The sequence below is a fragment of the Onychostruthus taczanowskii genome, unplaced genomic scaffold (assembly GCF_017590055.1).
Source record: "Onychostruthus taczanowskii isolate IOZ18803 unplaced genomic scaffold, ASM1759005v1 scaffold149, whole genome shotgun sequence".
NCBI classification, from domain to species: Eukaryota; Metazoa; Chordata; class Aves; order Passeriformes; family Passeridae; genus Onychostruthus; species Onychostruthus taczanowskii.
Window position 1 is genome coordinate 373468 of NW_024498674.1, and position 25962 is coordinate 399429.

General features: G+C 38.3%; 1 protein-coding gene across 4 annotated transcripts; it reads right to left on the bottom strand.

Annotated features, from left to right (window-relative positions):
• Nucleotides 1-394: 394 nt before the first annotated feature.
• SECISBP2 (SECIS binding protein 2) lies at nt 395-25956 on the bottom strand. Of its 4 annotated transcripts, none has more exons than XM_041398449.1 (18): nt 25891-25956; nt 24584-24729; nt 22535-22727; nt 20401-20527; nt 19856-20010; nt 19572-19659; nt 16605-16753; nt 15916-16074; nt 13126-13227; nt 11669-11788; nt 10357-10489; nt 7691-7860; nt 6781-6919; nt 6156-6285; nt 4190-4410; nt 3299-3453; nt 2637-2838; nt 395-1806 (listed from the first exon to the last, which is right to left on the bottom strand). In XM_041398449.1, exons 1-18 carry the CDS (start codon nt 25930-25932, stop codon nt 1697-1699), a joined length of 2541 nt encoding a protein of 846 aa, XP_041254383.1. In that variant the 5' UTR covers nt 25933-25956; the 3' UTR covers nt 395-1696. The 4 variants fall into 4 exon arrangements, with proteins under 4 accessions (XP_041254383.1, XP_041254382.1, XP_041254384.1 ...); XM_041398448.1 differs by having other exon boundaries at nt 20401-20530; XM_041398450.1 differs by lacking the exons at nt 22535-22727; nt 24584-24729 and having other exon boundaries at nt 20401-20530; nt 25891-25947.
• Nucleotides 25957-25962: the final 6 nt, after the last annotated feature.

Here is a 25962-nt window from a genome sequence, read left to right on the forward strand (position 1 = left end):
CCTAGGATTGTGAACAACCTGTAATGCTTCTGAAGTTTTATGCTCTTCTAGAGTAAGACAAAATAGAAAACATGGTCAAAAACCCAAACTTCTTTAACAACTGATCCTCATTCCATGCAATGACTGTGTTTATCAGTTCCAGAATTTTAGATGTGTATCCAAGTGGCACAGGTACAAATGAATAAATCACAACTTACCTTTGCATCAAGGGTATATGCTGGCCAAAAGCATGTGTTGCCACTGGGACCTTTCACCCCTAATTTCCATTTAAGATTAGAAGGAACTAATACAAAAAAAGATCATTATAACTAGTGAATTTCAGCATAAGGCTGGCTTCCCTTGTCAATGTTCTCTCCCAAAAGTGACATTTCAAATGTCCACAAGACGAGCTTACTTAAGTCACAAGCATTCTTTATAGAATCAATATATTGTAACAGATTTTATACAATTTATAGTCTACAAAACTGTTGCATTTCAAAGTTATTTGAAGTTTTTTATATCACTTCTATCATCACAAGGCAGCTACTTTACGAAGTATTGCACTACAAATGTTCAGTATGGTGAAGCGCTTGCAGAAACACCTGAGATGCTGAGCAGCATGTGGCATCTGTATCACCTTTCAGAAAAGCTGACACAAGTTATACGTGCATCCCTTCACTTACTTTCTTTAGGCTTGTCCTCAAAAAACAGTGTGTATATAGGCCATTCCCACTAAGGTGCTCCACCACTACTATAAGCACATTTTGTTTTTAAAATTTTATTTCCTCTAGGATACAAACTTCATTTCTTATAAGATATAAATTTTTTCTATTTAGATACAAACTGGGATTGCTCAAAAACTCAGATGTATATATCAACACAACCCCAAACTGAAGGAATGAGGAGTCTCAGCAAGGAGAAAGTACAGATGAGCAGGCTAGCACGTTTGCTGTCCTGCAGTCTCCTTTAACTTCAAAGCTGGATGTATGATAAACTACTCTTAGTAGCAACAGAAACATCAAATTTATAAAAAGTCTAAACAGAGCACATTCACTTCAGGAATTTCAGACCCTTGTAGTCTGTGCTATCTCCTTCACACCTGATGTATGATCCCCAAGAACAACATACAAGAGCTAACCAGGAACTTTTGTCATCGTGGCCTTCCTTAATTAGTTTAAATCAAGCTACCTGCCTCAAATTAATTTGTTGCTGACTAGAATAAAGTGACATTGACAGCAGCCTGCCCTTCTGAGCAGGCTTATTTAGAAAAAAAACTAAGAACAAACCCACAACCAAACAACAAGCTGAAGTTTTTTACACAGGAGTTAAAAATTAAGGGCAACTCTCCTTTAGCCCCTTTCGGCTCAAGGAATCTCTTCCAGAAGAAAATTATTTTCCTATCAGATTCTTTTGGTTTATTCTACCCCAAGAAATCAATGCTAGTCCATAAAATCATTAAAGTACACCAAGCCAGTAGAAGTGGTTTGGGGCTACAACAATTTGATGTTTTCATCTGCTATAATAATCAGAGAAACACACAGAACAAAATAACATTAACCAGTGCCTCATGTGCTCCAGTGTGTACTTTGCTTTAAGGGATTCAGAACAGTTTGCTTAGCTAACTTGAGGTCTTTCTTTAGATTATGTTATTTTTGCTACCTTCTTCCTAGGGATCTAACAGAAAAAAAATAAAAGCCCAATAGAGCTGGATCAGGATTTACTGATGGTCTTCCAAATTCAGTATCGCCATGTCAGCAGTTGCACTCTTTTCCAATTCTAGGGCATATGCGTTATATTCTTCTTCAAGTTTTCTCTTCCAGACTTTAACTAGGGAATATTGGGAAAGGAAAAAAAAAAAAAAAAAAAAAAAGAAAAAAAAAAAAAAAAACACCCCAAAAACAAAACAAAGAAAAAATGACAACCAACATGTTACCATATAATAATTGAGGAAAAACTTAAAATGAAAAGTCAACTCTGATTTTTCACTTCCCCTTCAAAATAAGTGCTGAGATCAGCTGACACACAGGCATGCTGGCATTTACATTATGCAACATGAGATAACACACAAAAGAATAATTTAAGAGTGATGGGGTCCACTGAGCTCCTTGTGTCCAACACTACTCAAGTAAGGCTAACCCTGAAGGTGGTTCCAACTTTAAAAAAACCAGTAATTTTTTATAACTTTCTATCTGCAATACATTGCAGTGTCTGTTGACAGAACAAGCTGTCAACAGACAATGCTGTTCGTACAGAGCTGGAGGAAAAAGTTTCTACAAATGAGTGCTTGTGGACAGGAAGATACACTGCAAATAGGCTTCAATACAAAAATTAGTCTATCACAGTCACCGAGTATGGACATCCACAATTAATCTTAAAAGGATTTTTTAAACAAATAGAAATATGATTAGGAGCTCTGCTAAGCCTCCTTGAGCAAAGTAATGCATACTGCCTGCCATTTGTGGATTTCAGGGAGGAATTTTCTTTAATACTTTCTCAGTAAAAACTGACTTCAGATATATAAAAAACCCCAAGAATTCACCCCCAGCTTCCCTCCTTACTAATGACTACAGCAGATGTCATTTGTTTCAGTGAAAATCACAGAACGGATGAGCACTATGAATAAAAATGGAACAAAATGCAAGTCAGTAAATACTTACTGTAATTTGGTACATCCTCATCTGAGTCCTTGGAAGATGTTTTACAAGTTTCTAACGAGCCATTTTTTTCAGATTCAGGAGTTAAGATGCTGGGTTGGGTTTCTCTTAGTCCTGCTTTAGCTTCTTCCTCTAAAGCTGCTATCATATCCCTGTAGGCCTTCCTAGCCTCTGTTGTCAGCTGTACCATTCTATGAAAATGATCCTATGAAAATGGCAATTTAAACAAGAGTTTAAATAATACAGTAAGTTTTAACATCTCCTTGAAAATCATTATAATGAGTATTCCTTATTCAGAATGTGTAGGTTCGTATGTAACGGTTGAGCAGCTTAGTATGCATGAAGACATGAAAGACACAGCATTTTTCAGCAGTTATAAAACCACCAGTTCTCTTGAAAAAAAACATCGAGGGAGATACAAGAGGAAGGGGATGTCAGGAAAAGATGGCAAGAGTAATTTTTTTTTTTTTAACAGTGCTGACTGCCTGTACTTGTAAAATCAGTTTTTCATATAAGCTATGTATATGACCTGTGATGAAGAGTCTTAGTCTGCAAAAGCAAAACAAGCAAAAAACCCCTTAAAAATCACAGTATTTTCATCTCCTCTTCCAAGTATAAAGTGAAGCTTTTTGAACAAACACATGAAGTGACTCATGTCAGCTTACCTGAGCCCCATCATAACTGAAAATTCCCACCACACTCACAGGCACTGCTTTGTTCACACAGCGGCCCAGGGCCTTGCGATTAAGGGCAAAAACAAACGGGATGTTCTGCTCACAGGCACAGTCAATAATGTTGTGTAGGGTCTCGTCCAGCCCACCTGGAGCAGACAACACAATTAGGCTGATTGGAGCTAAAGAACCATACTGTTAACATATGGCAAAAAAATACCAAGATTATGGGTGCATTCTGAAACTACACCTTATAGGAAAAAAACAGAGATCACAATAGTAATGTTGAATATCCATTTTTAAAGGACAACTTGACATTTTATTCTTAATTCTTAGTTAGCATTAATTTTAGACTGCTTCTATACCATGTTTTACTATATATGTAGTACAGTCTAATCTAGTATAAAAAAAGATCCAGCTGCTGAAGAATTATTTAAATGACAATAATTCAACAATTACAATAAATTAATGCTAATAATGACAACTTTTAGGAAACTGTCACTAGTGATTTATTGTCAGTCCATGTTGTAAAAGAGATTGATACAGTGGGACTCCCTGTGATGGCAGAGCTGGCATCAGCAGCCTTTGGATTGTCTCAGCTGTGCAGTACAATTTTTTGTGCAGCAGCACAGCAAATCAGTAACTAAAGACTCTAATCTCAGGTAACTTCTCCCACCTCAGACAGTCTTGACTCAGCTCACAGTTCAGCTGCATAGCAGTAAACTATCTGAGCAAGGAAGGCAACTTCATATGGCTGGCTTTCAAAGGATATTCAAATAAATTCCTCCAATAACAATAATATTGCTGTCAATATACTGAACCTCCTTTTTTGTATTTTTTTAATTAAACAGATTTTTTTTTTTTTTTGGTTAAGAACTTATTTACCCTTTGACTGAATCTTTTCACAGTTAGGAGAGATGATGACACACTTCAGTTTTTTCAGCTTCAGATGTTTCAGAACTTCTCTAAGACCCATAACAAGCCTGCGTTTTATCTTGGCCTTTACTGGGTCTTTCTGATACAAGCGATCTTGGAAACGAACCAGTTCTTTTAAGAGATCTGTCACACAACTGTCAACTTCTTTACTAAGTACCTGGCTGCAGTAACTGGAAGAAAGGAGCAATCAAATGGTTAGAGTCACTAAAATTACAAATATGTAACATTTAAATACGTAATACATTAAATATACGTTCAAAATTCTATTCTATGTCTTTGTATTGTTTTCTGTTTCCACTCCAAACATACTTGTTGTATACACAAAACCAAAAATTTACTTCTTTTTAGTGTCTGAAAACTTGAGAGGATAAAGTTTTGTTCCTTGTGTTACCTGGCTTCCTAATCAAACAATATTAAAAATACATATATACATGTACAATAAACCCATCTACCTGTATCTATATATAGATATATATATTTTATTCCAAGAAATAGGTACGTTCATATATGTTTTTCTACTGGAGCATTTTTCTGAGGGCATCTATTGTGACATATATAAATGACATATATGAAGTACAGCAACCAAAGTACAAAATTCTAACTTACTTCTGTAAGTTCAAGGCTACGTGTATCAAACACAGAAAACTGAATCACATTCTTCCTCACTACATTCATGCCTGTCATCCTTTTTCACTTATCTGACTATGGCTTTGTGGTGTTCATAAGGGAAGGATACAAAACAATGCAATTCACCCTCCTAGTACACTCTGGGGAAGATCAGAGTTAAAAATTATTTCACCCCACCCCACTTTTACACAAAGAATTTTCTGGTGAAGAAAGGTATCAAAGAGAAAATCTAAAGATGTATCAACTGCACTGTCAACAGAAAGATTTGCCAGTGGCAAATTCACATAAGATAAAGAGAAGAGATCGCAACATCTATCCTGAATCATAGAGATGCAATTATTTCCGAATTTTATTTAGGTTACAAGAATTTTTACTTGCTATTTCTTATTGGTTTCACTAAGTCTTGAAGACAGACCTACTGGAACACTAAAAAACCTGATCTAAAGAAAACAAGCTTTGCTGAATGCTCTGCATCCTGTAAACTGAGTTGTCCTTCACATATTCAACCCAAACTGTGCTCTCAGTAAAACATAAAAAAACCCTGTTACATAGATACAAATTAAGTAATTTTTATTGCAATTACGAGTTAAATTAAGAATTAACACAGCAGGAATGGTTGCACCACTATTAACCATGACTATGACATGAACTGCAGAAAAACCACCAGTGGTGGATTTGCTTTATGGGAGGGGAACTAAAAATCAAGACACCGCTTTCCCCAAGAAGCTGTTTCAAGCTCTCATGACTGGATCTCCGACCTCTTCACATATAGTAATGACTATTTTTTTTTAATAAGGAAATGTGTGTACACATAATCTTAAACATTTAGCTGAAACTGCACACCATAAGTATTACCTTTATTTCTTTGCCCAGACTCACCATAAAATGTCATGGAGTTTCTTTACATTTTTGCTGTTTGGTCTGGCAGTAGAAAACCAAACTACAACTAAAAATACTATTTTAGAAATAAAGCAGCACACCTTATTTGAGCCGCTACCCCATTATTTAATATAAAGTACTTATATTTTAGCAGCAGCTTCTTTCCTTAGCCTCTAGTGAATTTGGGTTTAAATTTTCCTTCAAGGAGTAAGCATTTTCAAGTGAGAATCACAAAACACACTAAGTTTATAATTTCTCTGTATGACAGCTTACAGAAAAAAAATTAAGAGCCTTCAGTCTAAACTCTGGTTAGTTTTGCAGAGAATGCAACTGGATTACCTTGTTTGAAAAATGCCATATTGGTGGTACTGTGCAAAATAAGCCATCAATAAATACAATCAATACTCACTCTCTAAAATTCCTGCTGTGGATTTTTGGAAGAGTGGCAGTCAGCTGCTTTGTAGTCACAGAACCTTCTTTAGATTCCTTGATCCCCGTGTGCTCCGGAAACCCTTCAGCAACTTTCGTTACCGGAACAGCTGTAATATAAATCAAGATATTTTCATTTAAAAGACAGCCCAAAAAGCCTTGTGAAGAGATTAATCTGTCAAGCATTTGTATGGAAGAGTCACAACTTTAGTATTAGAACAGTCTATGGTAATAGGGAAACAGGTATAACTTTTTTTTTAATCTCATAGGGTTTTTTTTTTCTCATTTCAAACATCATTAATTGTCAGAGGTAGGCGGGAACTCTCCTTAAAAGAGATACCATAAAACCACCAGGCAGAGAAGTGAGGAACAGTAATCAGATACCATAAAACCACCAGGCAGAGAAGTGTGGAACAGTAATCAGAATCCCTATTACTGACTTCCAGCTTTGGCCCACTTTACAGTCAAGATAAGCCTGAGGTAAATCTCACAAAACTCTGAGGTTCCACCCTTCATTTGGCAGTATTTAGTACTTGTTTTCTAAAGTACTAAATGTGCTCAAATTTCCAGCTACATACTGTATTACAGGTGCCCTCAAAAGATACCTGCTTGACTATCCTGTAGAAGTGTTGCATTTTCAGTAACATTTCCTTCTGTCTGACAAATGTTATTTTCATCTTTCGGTGCTGCTTTCTGTTCTAACAGGTGCTGCTGTTTTCTTTGTTCTCTTTCTTTCAGAATAATCTAAAAACATGTAACAAAACCAAACCAATTTCATGTCAAGCAGATGACAAAGCATTACTCTTACCACATATTTACACAAAAACCATTTATAAAGAGGTTCAGCACTAGCATCTGAAGTTTACAACCTTTACTTTCTATTTGCACATAGAAAGAAGGAAAGATAATTCCTACATTTACATAAAAAAGGACTTTTACCTTGATTACCAGTATATGGGTGGAGAAAATATTTACTAGGGATAAACTACAAGGACAGAACTAAAGTTGAAGAAATCCTCTGTATAGAAGGTGTGACAGGAAACAAAATGAATGGGCAAAGAGGGAAGATACAACAGTCATCACCAGTTGAACCTAACACCTGTTGCTGCAGAATCACCTGGAGTTCTGGCTTGGAAGGGCACAGAAACAGTAAATATGACCTCTGTTTGACCAATTTTCCCCAGTCCTGCAAATAAGGTCATCTTTAACAAACCAAGCAGTATTTCTTTGCATGTCTTCCTGTACCTATGATGTGTGGACACTTTTGTAGTGGCACTTTATCATCTATCAATTGATTCAATGGAGAAACTATATTTTTTGGGAGTTTGTATATGCCATTTAGCAAGACTATTCTCTTCTACCGCTACTCTCTTAGAAACCAAGCAAAGCTTGAACTGAATTTAGAGAAGTGGACACTGAGATGCAGATCTCCATATGAGAGGGCTTAACAGACTTCCAGAGTAATATATTATCCTGTAGTTTTACTATTTAAGGTAAAAAAAAAAAAAAGAGGACCTTTTTAAGAGGTGTTGGTCTCTTTGCTTTAGGCACTTCTCTCTGTTTCCCTTTCTTTACCAAAGGAGCGCTGGAATCCAAGGGATTATGAGGCATCTTTCCTTGGTTTAAACGGTGACTTCTTGCGGCAGTAGCAGGGTCTTTAGATGGCAATGGTACTGCACCACCAACTGAGATTTAAGAAGAAATTTGCATCAGACAACTAAAATTAATACCTGAACTAGAATCCAATTTCAAGTTTAAGGCTGGTATACACATATGTAAATTGTGTTGTGTTGCTATTAAGAATATTTACAGGCAATCCTGTATCATTGAACAATGTTATTTTTAAAAGATACTCCTTACAAAAGACCGCTGTGTCCCCTACTTCTATTACACCCCTGGAATCACAACCTCTGTCTCAAAAGCAGAATTTGACCAAACACTGCAGTCCAAGCTACCTTCAACACCATGCCATGCCGGCCTGGTAAACTTTCAGGAATTTCTGTGTTTCATGGTGGTGGCATTTCCTCCTCCACAGATTCTGTACTGGGTTAAGATAAATACTTATCTGAGTAGCTGTATTACAGACTTTAGATTTACTTGCTGTAAATAAACTTAAGCACTTATGCCTACCTTTTGTTACACCTAAAGGAAGCTAGATGAACTCACTTGCAAATGGGTCATGAGTAATGCAAAACTACAGCTAAGTCTCTTTTGCCTAACAGGCAAAGCTGGCTGAAGATGTCCACTTTACTTGCATTTTTTCAGAGGGTTTAGAGCACAGGAACTTTAAATGACTGGACAGATGACTAAGCCTGGATCTTCCACACCATGACCTCACACCAAATAAACTACTCTCCCTCACTATCAGTAGGAACTGATAGGAACTGCTGTATCCTGTAGGGCACTTTGTCAAACTTCAGTTACCTGCAATATAAAGCAGTTCACATTAGCAAGTCAATGGAGAGGATGACTAAGTAAGTACCAGTGGAACCAGCCTGACACTTCTCTCTGTGACTCATGCAACCTCTCTCCTCCAAACACACAAAAAATTCTGGCAGCTTGTCTTAAGCCATCTTCATTTACTGCTTCCACAGTATTTATATGCAGATCCTCCCACATCACATGCAGTACTCTTACTGTAAACAGTTTACATCATAAAACTGCTACACTGATATTTCTTTTGTGGCTCTGTGTATCAAAACCAAACTGAGAACACTGCCAAGAATGTGCAGCATAGGTGGCTACAAAAATTGAAGCTGGATTTGCAGCAATAAATGAGCATACACCCTGCAGATACATATTTCCTTAATGTGTACATCACCATTTCAAGTTCACAGTTTTTGTGTTCCTAAACTTGATGACTTTACCGATATTATCTATAATGTGAAGTAGTAACTGGAATAAAAACAACTGTCTGTGGTCACAGTCCTTTCCATTCTTGCTCACTGTCCTCAGTAACAGAGGTCAGCATGACGCCACTTTGCAAACTGAAGCTGTACTTTGGTACACACCAAACCAATGGTGTATTGATCCTTAAAACAGTATAAAGCTAAAGTGACATCTGCCTCATGCTTCCAGGATACAAACATGACACATCAATTTCTCTTCTGCAGCAGATTCAGGCACAGGAAACTTAGTATTAGAAAACAGGTATTTTGGCCCATACCTTTGTGGCCCACCATCTACTCATCAATCCATGCACTGTGTAGTTTTATAGAAACAAAACTGGTTATTTGCACCTCTGCAGCATTAAGTCTGATTAACCCAAATGAAAATAAAAGGAGATCAACTGAAAAAAAATACTTTAAAAAAGCATCTCATAAGTTCCCTGAGCTTAGTGAAGCTGATCTCACTGATGCTTAGCATCTTGAATGTCGTATTTAAAATCCCAGCTATCACATTAAGTATTGTGAGATGAAGTCTCTTGTGGTTAGGTCTCTTTCTGAAATAATTACTAAAAAAAATCTTTGCTGAAATAAGAGAAATTTTACTGAATGCTACCAAATATCGTGGTTCCTTTTGCAAAATATACTACACCAGCATAATTAAGATTAAATTTTGACCTATAATGAGAAAGGCAACAAGCTATTTTTTTCTGCTTCCTCTTTATAAATCATAAAGGACTGAAAGACCCTTTCCATTAATAAGACCTAGCATTTTGTTAACATCAAGTATTTCACAAGAGGTACATCAGAACTCATCCTTTGGTTTGGGCTGTCTGACTCTCCTATAACAACTGTGCTTGTAAAGGAGTTTTTTCAGTCAAGCCTCAGCTCCATGATTTCTAGCATTAGAGGATATTTAAGAAAACTTTTGTTACTGTGTAGCCCCTTCCTGCCCGTTCAGATAAGAACAGTAACACACATACATAAGGGAGAGCAAAAACCTCCACAAACATTGGTATTTCTGTCAAAGCAACATTTCAATCATGCCTCCTATTTATACAAGGCACTAATCAGTGTCCTTGAGTTATTTCTTTCCCTAAGTCTTCCATCAAACAATTCAGACTGCCATGCTTTTTAAATTTCTTTTAAAAGAACTTTCATTTTCTCTTGTATCTAGTGAACTGTGCTCTTGCCTGCACAGAGATCACCACAGACCAGAAATCAGACTACATTTAATGTCTGAATACTTAAAAACAGCTTCAGGTGAAACAAAGGAAATTTCATAGTAACCAATACCTGAAAATACCACAGGTTTAGGAGACTGTTTTGATTTCTCTGTTTGCTGCTTCTGCTCCAAGACTGCAAGCATGCCACCCAAATCCAACTGCACTGGAATTTGACTCTTCTTACCACTGCTCCTGGATGTTTCCTGAAAAAGTTCAGCACCAGTTAGCAATGCCCTCCACTTCAGACTGTAAAGACCATTATTTTTTACAGTATAATGCGCTCTTTTAACATCTTTATCCACAATACATCTGATCTTTAATGTCACTCAGTGACCTTCAAATAAACATCAACTTTAATGTCAAAAAAATATTAAAAAAATCAGAAACAGTTCAAGAAATTTTAAAGATGCTACTGCAACAAAGCATAAAAGTATGAAGTCTTCAATAAAGGAAGGCCTTTATGTCAGGGTCCCACTTTGGTCAGACTGTCTTCTATCTTTGAAAGAGATAAAAGGCACATCAGAATGTAAAGTTTTCTTAAAAGTATAGAAAAACTACTGTGATTCTTCCAGAGTATATGACTGCAACACACACAAATCATTATCTCCAATATCTCACTAAAAAGAAAGGTCATCATCTTTGCAGCTCCTCATAAGCACTCATCTTTCTCTCTGCTTTAAAGAGAAGGCAAAAGCCATGATCCATATTTAATAAAGCAGAAAAAAAAATACTAAAAATGAAGAGTGTGGTGAAGACTATGAACAAACTACCACAGCAAAACATGCAAAGGAAATGACTGCCAGATTTGACACTTTTAGAAGTCTTATCTGGGGGAATCAATTCATTGTAATTTCTGTTACAATATTGTTACAGAACATGACCTCCTCAGTCTTCAGCTGGATCTCACCTTGGATCAGAGCTTGCCAGAACCTAGTCACCAACACAAAACTACTTCCTGACCTCACTTGTTGCTCCATATTTTTCCTCCCTGCCCTAAGATCAGGGGATCTCCTTGCATCCCTGTTCTGTCAGAACCACTTTTAGAGGAGGTTCCCAGTTCCTTACAACCATCAGATTTATGCCATGATCAAGTAAAACAGGTGAAAGATATCTGAAAGATCTGAAAGATTTCCTAATATCTGAAACCCACGGATATTAATGAAAAGTTTGTATTTTTCCTTAAACACTGTATCAAACCCTGGAGGTTGGCAATTAATACCAATGATTGCTTCTAATTAGAGATTAGAAGACTGACCATGTCACTTATCTCAAAGTATGAATGCAGAATCCCAGATGAGCAGGACTTTGTCTTATATTTAAATAGGCTCATTTCTTTTGTCTGTTTTGAGTTGTGAACTTCTCTTCAACATGAATTCACTTACCTGAGTTTTCTTTCTTTCTAATACAGAAGATGAAGCTTGTTTCCCTGGCAGTCCATCCACCTTGGGAGTTTCATCCAGAGAGGGAGACTGACTATCACAAGGCTCTTCAGAGAGATGGATCTTAGGAATTTACAGACAAAAGGTGACAGGGAGGAAGGAAAGATATACAAAAACAAGACACATGGAAAAGGGTGATGATGATATTAAATTCAAACCAAGTGCACCTTCAGCATGTCTGTGAATGACACCAAGCTGAGTAGGCTTGAGGGAATTCCTTCAGGGAAGGGATGCCATGCAGAATGATGGATGGCATTCTTGACAGGCTTGAGGGGTGTGCCTGTGTGAAACCCATGAAGTTCAGCACGGCCCAGTACAAGGTGCTGCCTGCACCTGCATCGAGGCAACTCCCAGTATCAACACAGACTGGGGGTGAACAGATGGAGAGCAGCCCTGGGGAGAAGGACTTGGGGGTGCTGGTGGCTGAGAGGCTGGACATGCCCCAGCCATGGGCACTCCCAGCCCAGAAAGCCAACGTGTCCTGGGGTGTGTATAAAGAAGTGTGGCCCATTGAGAGGAGTAATACTCTCCCTCTACTCTGCTCTTGTGTGCCCCTACCTGGAGAACTGTATCCAGTTTTGGGATCCCCAGCACAAGAACGACATGGACATGTTACAGCAGGGCCAGAGGAGGGCCACAGAAATGATCAGAGGGCTGGAACCTCTCTCTTATGTTAAAAGGTGCAGAGAGTTGAGGCTGTTCAGCCTGGAAAAGAGAAGGCTTTGGGAAGACCATACGCGGCCTTCTAGAGGGGTGACCATTTATTGGCTGCCATACCACTTAATCACATTCATGAGGCTTTTCTTTTCAGATCTGTAAGAAAAAACTAGCAAGGCGGCTTCATTTTCAAGTATTTGTTACAGGCATATGAATGGCCTAATGATCACGTCTCTAAAGTTTATGTAAGCTTTGAGGGGTTATATTGCACTTATGTCTACAAAGCTAAGGGGTTGCTTTCATCTAAGGAGTTGCATGTGTGTACAGCACCTTTTTTTGTAATAAATCTTTTTTAAGCAACTGCTGTGCCTTTTGCTACTCACTGCATGTCAAAGCTATTTACAAAGCAAGCAACGGTTTTGTTTTCTTGTGTTTTGGGGTTTTTTTAAACCACAAAAATTCACAGGGAAATAAAGCCAAGGACCAAAATTTTTAGTAGAAAAACTAATTTCAAAGCAAATGAAACCTGCAATTTTACCATTATTATTTACGCTATTTGTTTTGACAGAACAATCACATTTTCAATCCTTGTCATTTATGCTTAGGATTCATCCAAATACTGAATGCAGTTCCAAATTAATAATTGAGATTTATTTCACTCATGTAAAAAAAATCTCAAAATACCCAAACAACTTGGATTCATAATTGACATTTCATTCACACAATGTCGCAAGATTACTTACTTCAGACTGTTTTCTGACTGCAGATGTAAAGGATGGTTTCTGAGGTCCTACCCTGTTTCTCCTATCAGAAGCAGCTGCCAGATGAGGAAACTCCTCAACATCCTAAACAAATAAATCAGATGATGATTTCATAAGAACAATCAAGTCTGTATTTTCAAAACTTTTTCCTACACTCCAACAATTTTCTCCCTGCTTATGAAACATTTATCATAATTCGTTTCACTGTAGAAAAATTCAGAAGCCAAGGGTAGTGCCACCAACTATGAGAAGTACAACAATGGTTAAATCTTCTATGCAGCAGCTAATTCAGGGCTGAAACAGCTTGCAATAGAAATGCTTCCAAAAGCAGCTTGTTATGGTTGTCAGTTGATAGAAATCATTAGAGGTAAACAGCTCCTAAAGTAGTGTTTTTCAACTCATTTAAAAGCCTTGCAAACAACTTCCTTCTTCTTCCAGTACAGTCGCCAGCTGTGCAATTCTGTCTTAAACATGTGAGTGGTGAAGAACAGAACAGGCAGTATGTACTAGAGTACAGAAATAAACACAGAAATTACTCAAATGATTGTGGCTTACACACAAGAGGAAGTTTTATTAGCAGAGGATCCATTGTGCAGAATCTGGATTATCAAGGGCAGACAGGCTGAAGTTTGGCCTACACTCGCCACCTTATACCCACTGCCTCCACCACAGTGATCCCAATCCATCAGCTAGGTTTTTGCTTCTCCTCCCATTTTCTGAGAGGCCTTTTTAGCTGTGATACAGTACCACTGAACACATCAAGACTTCTTCCAGCCTGAAGCTAGGAAGCTTTTTCCCCAAGCTAGGAAGCTCTAGCACAAAGAGTGACACACTTCAACCAATGAAATGACTTTAACGAAGCTTGCAAGTAAACCAAAAAGCAACTGCATGGAAGTGAAAAAATATTTCACAAGTACACTCTTTTCAGCTTAGAAGATTTAAATAAGTCTGTTCAATTGCTTCTGAAATGCAAATTGATTTCTGACATTTGCAACATTCAGTAGCAAACTGAATAATTAAAATGTAGCACTCAGTAAGAGGTTACACCTCCCTGTATTTGTTCTTACCATCTGTAAGAACATCAAACACTAGGGGAAAGGTCAAATAACTTCCTTTTTATTTTCTTTCCACTGCTATATTGCCCTTTAGCCATCTCTTGTACATACTGAGAAGTCCTAATTTTGTTCACTCTGGCCTCCCATAGAAATTGCTTCATACCTTTGATTATTTTTGGAGCCTTTTGTCTATATGTTTTAGTTCAAATATGTGTATTTTTAGGGAGTGGGGGCAACATAAGAAAACAAAATCCACACTATATTTAGATCAGACATGCCCTGAAATTCTGTCATAATCCATTTTCCTTCCTATTTACCTAGTAATTCCCAGCACCATTTACTCTGACCAGTACTACTAGCACTGACCTGATTATCAATAGAAGATTCAATATTTAATTCAAGGAAGATATCAAGGTCAGGACCCACCAATGTGTATGAAATGACAGGATTGGTTTTCTCCAGATGTATCCATTTACACTTATCAGCCGTGTCTATAAAGGACTGACCTATATAAAACTAGACAGCAATCCAGTATGGCTCTGTTGAGCTGCTGCACATAAACAGAACCTTCTTAAAACTCCTGGGTGCACAGAAGCTCCATGGTTCATTATTTCAAGAGCATCATACAAGCATCTCACCCATTTTTCAGACTGATGAGGACACAAATATTCCCAGCAAACCAGGAGGGTGAGAAAGCTTTCCCCCACTGCCACAACAGATGCTGCATCCACATCACAGATTTTCATACAATGTGTATATCTTGTTCCATGGTTCTATGCAATTTTTTTTCAAATTTTGACTTCAACAGTCCCAGTACCATTCTGCTATTTTCCATGACTTCCACCATTCTCTTTCAATTTAGAATGCCCATTCATACCATATAGTGTTTATGGTAGCGTACAGCAAAAATGGGGATATTCTCCTGAAGAAAAGAACTAGCAGATCTTTGGGTTTACCCATAATCCTCTAACAAAGAGGTCTATTAATACTTATTTCTTGTGCCATTCCTGGACAAGGAACCACATAATGAAACCACATAGACATAGTTCTGCTTCATGTTCCACAATGAAATGTACAGAACAGAAGCCAGCCAGGAAAGCTTCTTTATGCTGTCATTTCAGACACTGAGTATTATGTACACCAGATCAAACGTAAATCAACACATGTACATGCTGTACAATACTAGGCCTACAATCAAGCACTGTCCAACCACATACCAGCAACACTCTAATGTGGGGGAGGCTCATGCCTTTGCAATACTGATACACAAAAGGATCAAATTACCAACATGCCTATTACAGTTACATGAATTTGGAAGGAAACTGAAATTAAAAATCAGAAATGTAAATACTGTCAACTGTGTTACTCAGAAATTGCTTCCAGTTGTGAGGCAACTAGAACTCTAATACTGTACCACAATCATTAAAACTGTGGCACACTGTAGCACCCAGTATACCATGTTCCCCATACCCCAAGAAACAGTTGCTACAGAATATTTCTAATTTAGAAAATTGTGATCACCAAACGTGGTAATTTAAAAACTTCAACACTTTCCTACCAGTAACCTCAGACAAACATCTCAATCGAAAAAAAACTGTACTAACATCCTCTACAAATAGGATTTGAACTTAAATTTGTACGAAGCTGTGTTAACACTTTGTCTTCTAGTACATTCATAACACTTAAAAGAACAGTAACAAAAACTTATTCAGTTTACCTCAATCTTCGGTGGTTCATGTACTGTGTTAGATTCACTTTGAGGTCTTTCTACATCAGTGGGTGACTTTAGTTTTTTCTTCTTTTTCTTCTTTTTTTTCTTCTTTTCTGACCCTTCTTCAGGCTCAGTTTCACTTGCAATATTTTTTGTTTCTGACTGCTGCAAAAGACCATGAGGCACAATCTTTAAAATCTTCTTCTGCATCACCTACCAAAATATATGCAATGACTAGCCTTACACTGTTAAAGGATATCTTAATCAATCCAGTCTGGGACATTAAGCAGACAAGGAAAATTCAGATCTCTTAGAAATTCACAGCTACAGCAAGAATTCTTCAGTTGCAGCATACTGCACTGTTATCAGAATGCATTCGGACTACTGAGATTTAATTAGGAAATATTAAGCCAAATAAGGCAAGAGTTCTATGTTTAATGTCTTATTCTGAGGATCAGGAATTTGAAAAAAAAAATCCAGCCTCAAAGTTCAAAGTTCTTATTCCTAGGCTAGCACTGTCTTTTTGATATCCTGTGATTCTCTTCCACAACATGAAAAATTCTAGTAAGAACAAGCTGACTTCATATCATCTCCCTTTAAAAGTGGATACTGCAGAGAGCCCAAGGAAAAAATTGCAATAAAGAGACACAAACACAGTGACAGGCATTAGTTGAGAGCACAGAATTCTCAAGTACCTTTGGTTCACTCTCCTGCTTCCCTTTGCCTTTGGAAAGAGTTTCAGATGCTGGTGATGAAACAATTTTCTTTGGGGGCTGCGAAAGTACGGAGGCCCAAGACACATATGGCTGGGCAGAGCCATCTGCAGGTGCTTCAGGAAATGACACTGGGAAAAAAGTAAACAGAAAGATGTCTCAAAAATAGTCCTCAAATACTCAAAAGAAAAAGGGTCACTAATTAATTAGTCAAGGCCTAGCAAATAAAGCAGAGCCATATTCTTTCTGAGGAAGGACTTGAATAAAACATACATTCTATTTCTGCAGCAAGCTTTCCTGAATTTTAACTACTCCATATACTGCCCAACATATATTACTATATACATAAACAAAATTAACTGGTATTTGGAAATCTGTACTGTATCATACTAACTCCACACTCTTATGCTCACCTTCAAAATACTGAACATTCTGCTGTTTATATACAAAATTCCTTTAATATTCCTACTAGCTGTCATGTAGCTTTCATGCACAAGGCCACATCGGTACTTCTCACTTTCTGAAAACTTCCTGGTGTTACAGGCATACAAAGCAGCTGGAATACTTCCCAGTGTGCCTCAGTGTACAAGAATGTCACTGCCTACCACTAAGATGTATCAGTGTTTTGAAAGACATTCTGAAAAACATAATTAATTTTGTAAATATTCCTAACATGAAGCAAAGATAAAACACAATCTGTATTTTTCTTAAGAATGAGAAAACTTCCCTTGAACAATAAAATAGCATAATGGGTTTAGATGGCTAAATTTTGGTAGCAGGGCGAGTATGCAGTAGCTGCTCTGTAGAGATGGACATGGCCAGTGCCAGACAGCTCCAACACAAACCCATGGCCAGCCTCAGCAGGGCCCATCAGCCATGCTGATGGTGCCTATGTTTAGAAAGAGTAAAAAACATGCAGGAGTTGGAAGGCGGAGTGGTAAGAAAAACTGTAGCAAACAGCAAGGTCAATGCAGAAGGAGGGGAAGGAGGTGCTCAGGCATGGCAACAGACTGCCCTACAGCCCCTAGTGCAGCCCATGGTGAGGCAGCTGTGCCCCTGCAACCCTGCAGAGAAAGGTGGCAGAGTGGCCTCTGTTTCTCTGTGTCACTCACAGCAGGGAGGCGATATTAGGAAGAAGAGAGGGTTGGAGGAAAGTGGCTTTAGTTTTGTTTTTGGTTCCCACCATCTCACTCTATTTTAATTGTCAAGAAACTGTCAATCTTCATCAATTTGAGTCTGTTTTACCTGGCAAGCAAGCAATCTCCCTATTCTTATTTTGGTTTACAAATTTTTTAATCTTATTTCCTTCTCCTGTCCTGCTGAGGAGGGAGAGCCAGAGAACAACTGTGTGTAAGTCTGACTGCCTGCCATGATCAACCCACTCACTGCTATTTTTTTCTCAGGGATAGGAATTGACAATAGCATTTAACCAAAAACTCCCATTATCAGATGACTTTAAAAGTTCTGGAATAACTTTATCTTTAGAAGGCCCTTCAAGGCATTTCAGCAGATTAATCTGTCCTCTCTGAATCCTTAAGATAAGGACCAAACTGTTCAGACTGGTGCATGTCTGTGTATGCACAAAAATCCAGTGGGAGGCACTCAGACAATTCAATCTTAATGTTTGTGATGTCTCTAAGACAGTCCTGATGAACAGAACTCTTTTTGCATGGAAGTAGCCATGTGATAGCTTGTATCAATTTGAAAAAAAAAGCTTTTCATCCCCACAGCCAGACAACAGGTAAACAACAACAACAACAACAAAAAAAAAAAGCCCAAAGCCCCTCTTCTCCTCACAAATTCCCAAACAAAATGAACAAACAAAAAAAGGGAGGTGTTTTGGCATCACGGCTTTCTTAACAGAAATAACATAGGACATAGAAAAATTTTAGGTACATACTGAACTCTAGGGTGCCAGCTATTTAAAACACATCTGCATACAAAGACTAATCAAATATCTGCCTCTCAATTATTCTTGGAAAAAATCTGCATATGACTAAACAGACTTTCCATAACCAAAACATGTTCCTTTTCTCACCTGAAACAACATGAGAGGCAACTACAGAAATATTTTTCCTTGAACATCAATGACACAACAAAATGGGACTCAATATAGTGTTCTTCACTTTCCCTTTTGCTCAGTATTGGGGCCAGTTCTGTGTAATGTATCAATGACCAGGATCAAGTCAACAAGTTCACAGATGACACCAAATCAGGCAGATGTGTTATCTGTTAGGAAGGTAGGAAGGCTCTGCAGAGGGATCTGGACAGGCTGGATTGATGGGCAGAGGCCAACTACATGAGCTGAAATGATACGTTCTGTTCTTCAGATTGTCACAACAATCTCATCCAGTGCTACAGACTTAGGGAAGAACAGCAGGAAAGCTGCCCAGAGGAAAAGAACCTGGGGATGCTGGTGAACAACAGCTGAACATGAGCCAGTGTGCACCCAGATGGCCAAGAAGGCCAATGGCATCCTGGCCTGGATCAGCAATAGTGTAGCCAGCAGGCCCAGGACATCGGTACTTGGCACTGCTGAGGCCACACCTTGAATGTGTCCAGACATGGAGGTGCTGGAGCAAGTCCAGAGAAAGGCAACAAAGCTGGGGAAGGGTCTGGAGCACAAGTCCTGTGAGGAGCAGCTGAGGGAGCTGGGGGAGAAAAGGCTCAGAAGAGACTTCATCACTCTCCACAACCACCTGAAAGGAGCATTTAGCCAGGTGGGGGCTGGCCTCTTTTCCCAGTAACAAGAGACAGGATAAGGTCATCTTATTTGAAAGAATGTGAAATAGCATTATTTCTGGGTTTTTTTTCTTTTATAATGAGCTTGCTCCTAAACTTTTTTTTACTTTACACATCAACAGCTCCTCAGAGCACTTTAATTTTCCAAACTGCTGAGATACAAACAGTTAAAAATGCAGGCAAATAATTTTTGTTTGAAGAACTTACCCCTACCATCAAGTGAAAAGGGAATTAAATTGGCTCCTGCTTCATCTGAAGCTTTTGGTGAAGCTTTGCTTTTCACAAAAGCATCTTCCTGCAAAATAGATGGTCAGGTAACATAAAAGGATTAAATCACTGACCTAAACCACCATAAACTAAAAACTCTCAACCCATCTACAGATAAGGGCATAACGACCTTTCTGGCCTTTCTGTTGCTTGTCTTAGTAGAACCAGCAGAAGAGACACGTGAGGATGACTAAGGACATAGTGTTACTTTCCACCAAACTTACTGGTGTGTTTTTATGGTGTACGTTCAGTATCTCATTGCTTTCCAAACTCTGCGACTTGTGGAAATCCAGAATGCTAGCTTCAAATGTGGGTACAGAATGAGACTCTGGTTTTGGAGTTTCAGTTGACTTCTTGTTTGTAGCTTTACTGAACCTGTCTAAATAAAGAATGTAAAGCCTAAGTAATCAAACTTGCTTGTGATCATTTCTAAGTATGTTTTATACACTAGTTAACATAACTACAGCAATCATCACAAGGACTGTTGCTATGCATGGCTCATATTAAATAAAAAACCTAGCAATTATAATCAACATGCAAACACAACACTGACTTAACAAGCAAGTATAAATTCAGATGCTTATTTTAGAGATTTTTTTTATATGGATAGGACAGGTCACCACTCCTTCTCAAGAGAGTCACATAGAAAAGGTTACCTTTTTCCTTAACTATTCTAGATTTAGAAACATAGTCACAAACTGAAGCATATTGCACAGACACCCATTCCATATCTATTCCATGTACTTATAAACAAACAAAATGTTTGTACCTGGCTTCACGGAATCTCTGCTGCACGTAGAAGTCTGGAATGAAGTCCTGTTTACAATTCTGATAGAAGCTTCACCTCCATCTTGCCTTTTCTTGTCCAGTTTTTTCTCACCTTCTTTTGATCTCCTCTGCTGCAAGTATTTGTGACACATTTAGTAACTTTAATGAAACTTCGTAAAACTAGCAAGCTTGCCATGAGTTACAGTTAATTTAACCACCTCTGCATCTGGAGTTCGACCATCAAGTTAATACAAAACAGTGTATCATAACCACAAGTAACCAATAAAAATAGAAATAGCCATTTAGAGATATGGTATTTAATTTCATCTACCCTGTTCCCTGTGCCATTTTTAGCATACATTATAGCCCAAGTAAGATGGATATATACATATGCTTCTAGACAACTGCATTTTTGCGATCTCATTAATCAGAGCATTTCCAATAGTTTAAAATTGTTTGGTATTAAAACATCCAGTCTGATTTTCTAAAACAAACTTTCTTCTAGAACAGGGCTAAAATCTTAAAAGTATGCCATCTTCTGACTAAACTACGCATCATGGGCAAACTGTTTAAGACTTTTTTGGATGTCAGAACATCAGAAAAACCTGAAGTAGTTAGAGAAGACACACACATGCAATGCCTGTAAAGGACACACACTCATCCATTCTATACAATCATGAAAATCTTACGATTCGTCCATGAAATACAGTTTGGCAGAGCTGAGCTTAGAAATCAGCAAGCAAGGACAAGCACCAGGTTTGCATCTATGCACACTATACTATACCAGCCTAGACAAATGGTTTAACTCTGACTACAGGATGCTGAACTAAATTCAGAGGACATTTGGCAGCAAAACTGTTTTCTTGGGTGGGAGGACAAGGCATTTCTTGATCTCCAAAGGCAAATTATTAAAGTGTTAGGACACATTATCAAATTAATGCAAAGCTGCAAATATAAATCACTTCTCAGAAGTTCACAAAAGAACAGATGACAGGGAAAAATGACAAAAAGACTATAATAAACAGTACAAGGCCCCTACAAAGATCACAGAACTCCTCCCAGAAGCTTAGCTAAGTTTTTTCATAGTACATCACTTGTGCTAGTGCTGAGCTCATCCTCTCCCCAGACAGTTTCAGCACATGATCCTCCTCTCAGCAAGAAAATGAATAATTTTAGGTGTCTAGACTTTGTACCTTATGTCTAATAAAGCATGCTTAGGACCTAGTCCTTACAACTTCTCTACACAGACTTGATCACAGTGAAGTTACTTAGATTTCTACCTAGGGAGTAAGGTGCAGCAAAAAGATGTGACTGCAGAACAGATCAGATGAAAATGCTGGAAACAAAAGCAGTTGTAGAAATCTAAGAAACACAATGTCTAAACCCCAAGAGAAATGAGTTTATAATACACTTGGGTTTTTTCTCTTTTATATTTTGAGAGGTTTGTCTATTTTTTGTTTGAAAATATTTTGCAAGTTTCAGGAAATTTATCCTCAAATAGAAAGAGACAAAAATGACTGAAGATGTTTACAGAACATTGGTATATTCCTGACTGAAAAAGATTACATTTCTAACATGAATCTTTCTTCCCTCTCCTCAGCAGCACAAGTTCCTCCTTTCTTGAGGACTGTCTTCAACCTGCAGCAAGTCTGGGAAATCCTTCAACAACAGATGTGGTCTTTGACTTATCAGTCAAACAGATGACTACAGGTCTGTCTTAAGTCAGGTTAACAGAAGCTGCCACATGACTTAAGAAAAAAAAAAAACACCCCTGCTCCCCTCCCCTCAAGCCCAAAAAGTGAAAAGAGAAAGCACAGCCCACAAATGAACAGCGTTCCCCACTTCATCCCCCCCAGTTCCCTGGACAGTTCTTTCTGAGAGAAAAAAAAAATTATTTCCCCTCATGTTCCAAAAATGCTGCTTGAAAAATTGTATTCATCTGAAGTGTACCATTCCACAAACTTTTTGGTATTCTGAAGCTGGGCACACTATACTACTATCCTTTTCAAATGTCATTGATAATCACTACAAGAAAGAGTGATGATTGACTTTAAAAATATTAACCAAACATTTATAAAGATTGATTTAAAGTAAGAATTTAATATTAATTTTTAAGAAAACACAAATTTGCTCACCTTTGAAAGACTTTTGCTTTCTTGTCTGACTGGATATGTTTGTTCAGCAGATTCACTGACTATTCCTGAACCATTATAGTGTGTTGAGTTGTTAGACTGATACTGTGAGCCAGCTACTGGATACACATTTGCAACAACATCAGGTGAGTAAGAGCAGCTGGAGTATTCACGGAAGGCAGGATCTCCCAGAACACTACGTGATGGATATTGAGAAAGAAATGAAAGTCATCCTGGGGCAAGTCTTCAGCACCTGCTTGTTGCCTAGACAAACATATTCCTTATCTAAAGAATTTGTTTAACAAGAAAGCTCTACTTCAAAAGAAAACTATTCCATGTTATTTCAATTAATTATTTCCTTACTGCTACAGACTTCTTTAAAAGCAATTAATTTTGCTTTGGGAAAACATATAGTTAAGCAAGTATCTTAAAACACACATGTTTATCCATTTCCAAGTTTCAAAGCTAGTCTGCTTTGCACTTGTAGTTCTCATGCCTGTTTAAGGTTACTGAGATTCTTCAAGCTTGTTTTCAGTAAGCTTTTTCTTGTGAAACAAACCAAAAACACAGTGTAAGGACATGACATGCATCACATACTTGGCTGCAAAAAAAACAAACATTAAAACCTGTCTTAAAATGACAATAACAAAGTGGAAGTATAACATTTTATGGAGTATAAAACATGTATGAAATACAATGTAGAATTATAAAACAATAATTAACTGACCTGCATGTAACCATCACATTTTATAAAAACACAGCATGTCTGGGGCATGCCTCTTTCTTTCAAATGCAAAAATTCCCTTTCAGTTTCCTTCTATACTTTGTCCAGAAAAAACGTAAGAGTCCAGATTTGATTACGGAGAATAGAATTTCTCAGTTTCAGAAAGTTGCACTCAGTTTTTAAAGCTGCTCCATGAAGTTGCCAACCTCAGAATTTTGTGTAGAGAATGACAGGGAAACTTTCCCATCGGTACAAAAGACTTCAGATAACACACTTCATACTACCTGTTGCAATTCTGACAGAATGTAGTCAAAACAATGCTTATAATCAGTTTACAAAGAAGAAATATACCAAATGAGACTCAAATACAACTATGTCTCAGTCCCAATAAGGCAGAACACTCATTAGAAGACTACTGTTGTCTGGGTTGTGGGTTTTTTTTATAGTAATTGATTCAATGCTAATGCTGTGGGCTTCCTCTAATGCATAGAACAGGCCACAATCAGCTCAATGTTAAATTTCCAGTACAAATGAAAATAGGATTTCATTTCCTATTTTCCTTTCAAAATACTAAGATTTCCCGTAGGATAAAATGATGGCCTATGATGATTGTGTTCACTAATGCTCTGAATTTTTAAAGAAACACCATTAACTTTGCAGTAATTGTATAATCAATCCAATGCTTAGGGTCCTAAAAAGAAATGAGAGAACTATGTAACATCATCGGATTCTTACAAGACTGAATTATTTCCTATTCTGCTATGTAGGCTTTTTTTCTAGTTTGCTCTTTATAAAATACTTTTATAAGACAGCCATAAATACCATTCCTGGGCTCTAACAGAAAAATCCCATAACTTTCAGAAACCTATAGCATTTTTAGTAAAACTGCCTTTCTGGAGATGCACAGGTTGTGGAGAGGAGATCTAGGAGACACCCCATACACTAAATATTTTACAGGATGAGAAACCTTCTTGAAGAATCATTTTCCTTGTGTACAACTACATCTACCTCAGCCTGGTTGCAACACAACCATTCTTTCATCCAAGGACTGGATTCAGCTCCTTCCAAAACACATAAAAACCAGACCAATCATTACAGAACACCAAATTCTCCTTAACACTGTAACAACACAGTGTGAACAAAAGACCAGGTACCTGGTATACACCCAGAGAACATAAATGTAAAAAACTAAATAATGAAGATAATGCAGAAGCATTTCTACAGTTGGACTAACAATATATTGGAATCTTGACGTTTTAAGAGTACTCAACATCCAAAACCAGAAGGTTAAAATCCCCCAAGAAATAAGATTCAGAAAATATACATACTTATCCAAAGATGGTTCGTGAACAAATGGGTAGCATGTAGTTAAGTACCTAGGAAACACACATGCTTCTGAGGCCTCTGACCATGCCACAGTTACCGCCGCATGCTTTGGAACAAATGGTTTGACCTCTGCTGACAACTTGATGCCCTGAGAAACAAAACGTTTTTTGGCTACATGCATTTGGAGATTAATGTTATTAAGTGAAAAACACTCAGTCTTTTGAGCTTAACTGTCATTGGAAAGTGTTTGCTCTCTTCTACCAAAACATGCAAAACAACAAAGCTCACCAAAAGGAAATGGAGAAATAAAGAGAAAATAAAACTAAAGAATTCAAAGCAACATCTGACTGCTCTGAAAAGTCACCTAATACCCTCATTCATCATGAAACACTCACAAAGGTCAGTTATGTAAAGGAGAGAAGCCTGCTTAAAACAAAATGCAGTAAATGCAAATATACAAATTCTTACTTCATATTTGAACAGTACAAACTAAAAATCATAAATATACTAACACTATTGTTAATCAAACTCTGTAACATGTATGTATGTAACAATAATGACTTTGTGCACATCTGTATTTTAAGGCTGAAATTACCATTTTATAGCCTTCTTGTTTCTAGCACAACACAAATTTATTAAGACAAGCTTTCCATTTGTTCTGAATTACCATCGACTTAAATTGGGTATGTATACATGGAAGGACAATGAAATGAAACTCGAAATATTTACTGCCATGTCATCAAAACACGCAGGAAGCAATGGCGACTGTAGTAGCCTCATCACTAAGACCGCCGAACCTGACTAGGGCATAGGTCCATGTGCATAACACTACCACTGTTGGTTAGAATCTGGTCACCCAGCCTTACAGTGTCTGGGATGTACACTTGTCTTTGTAGTAGGCCCTCCACTCTGAATGAGAGAAGGTTGCCACACTTGAGCTCACTGGAAGTTAATGTCTGGAGCTGCCCATCCCAACCAGTGGGAAGCGACTCGCCGTGCTCCAACCTGACCGACCCCTGCCCGCGGTTTTGACCTTCCAGGACTCTTCCCCCCGTCCTGAACCGAAGGCTGATCCCCAAAGGCTGATCCCCAAAGGCTGATCCGAGGAGCAGTGGGAGTCACCCTGCCCGGGGAAGCGTATGGCCAACCGGAGCGCACAGCCCAGGCTGGTGAGCGGCCCCCGGGGCGGGGAGCGGCACCGAGGCGCGGCCCGCGGCGATCCGCCCCCGGGCGGCTCCCGGAGAGCGACTCCGCGCCAGGAAGAGCCGGGGAGGGGGCAGGGGACTGCAGGTGCTGCCGCCGCCCTTACCTCGCCGCCGCGGCCCGAGCGCGGCCGCCTCTCGGCCGACATGGCGCGGGGGGCGCGGCCCCGCTCCCGCCG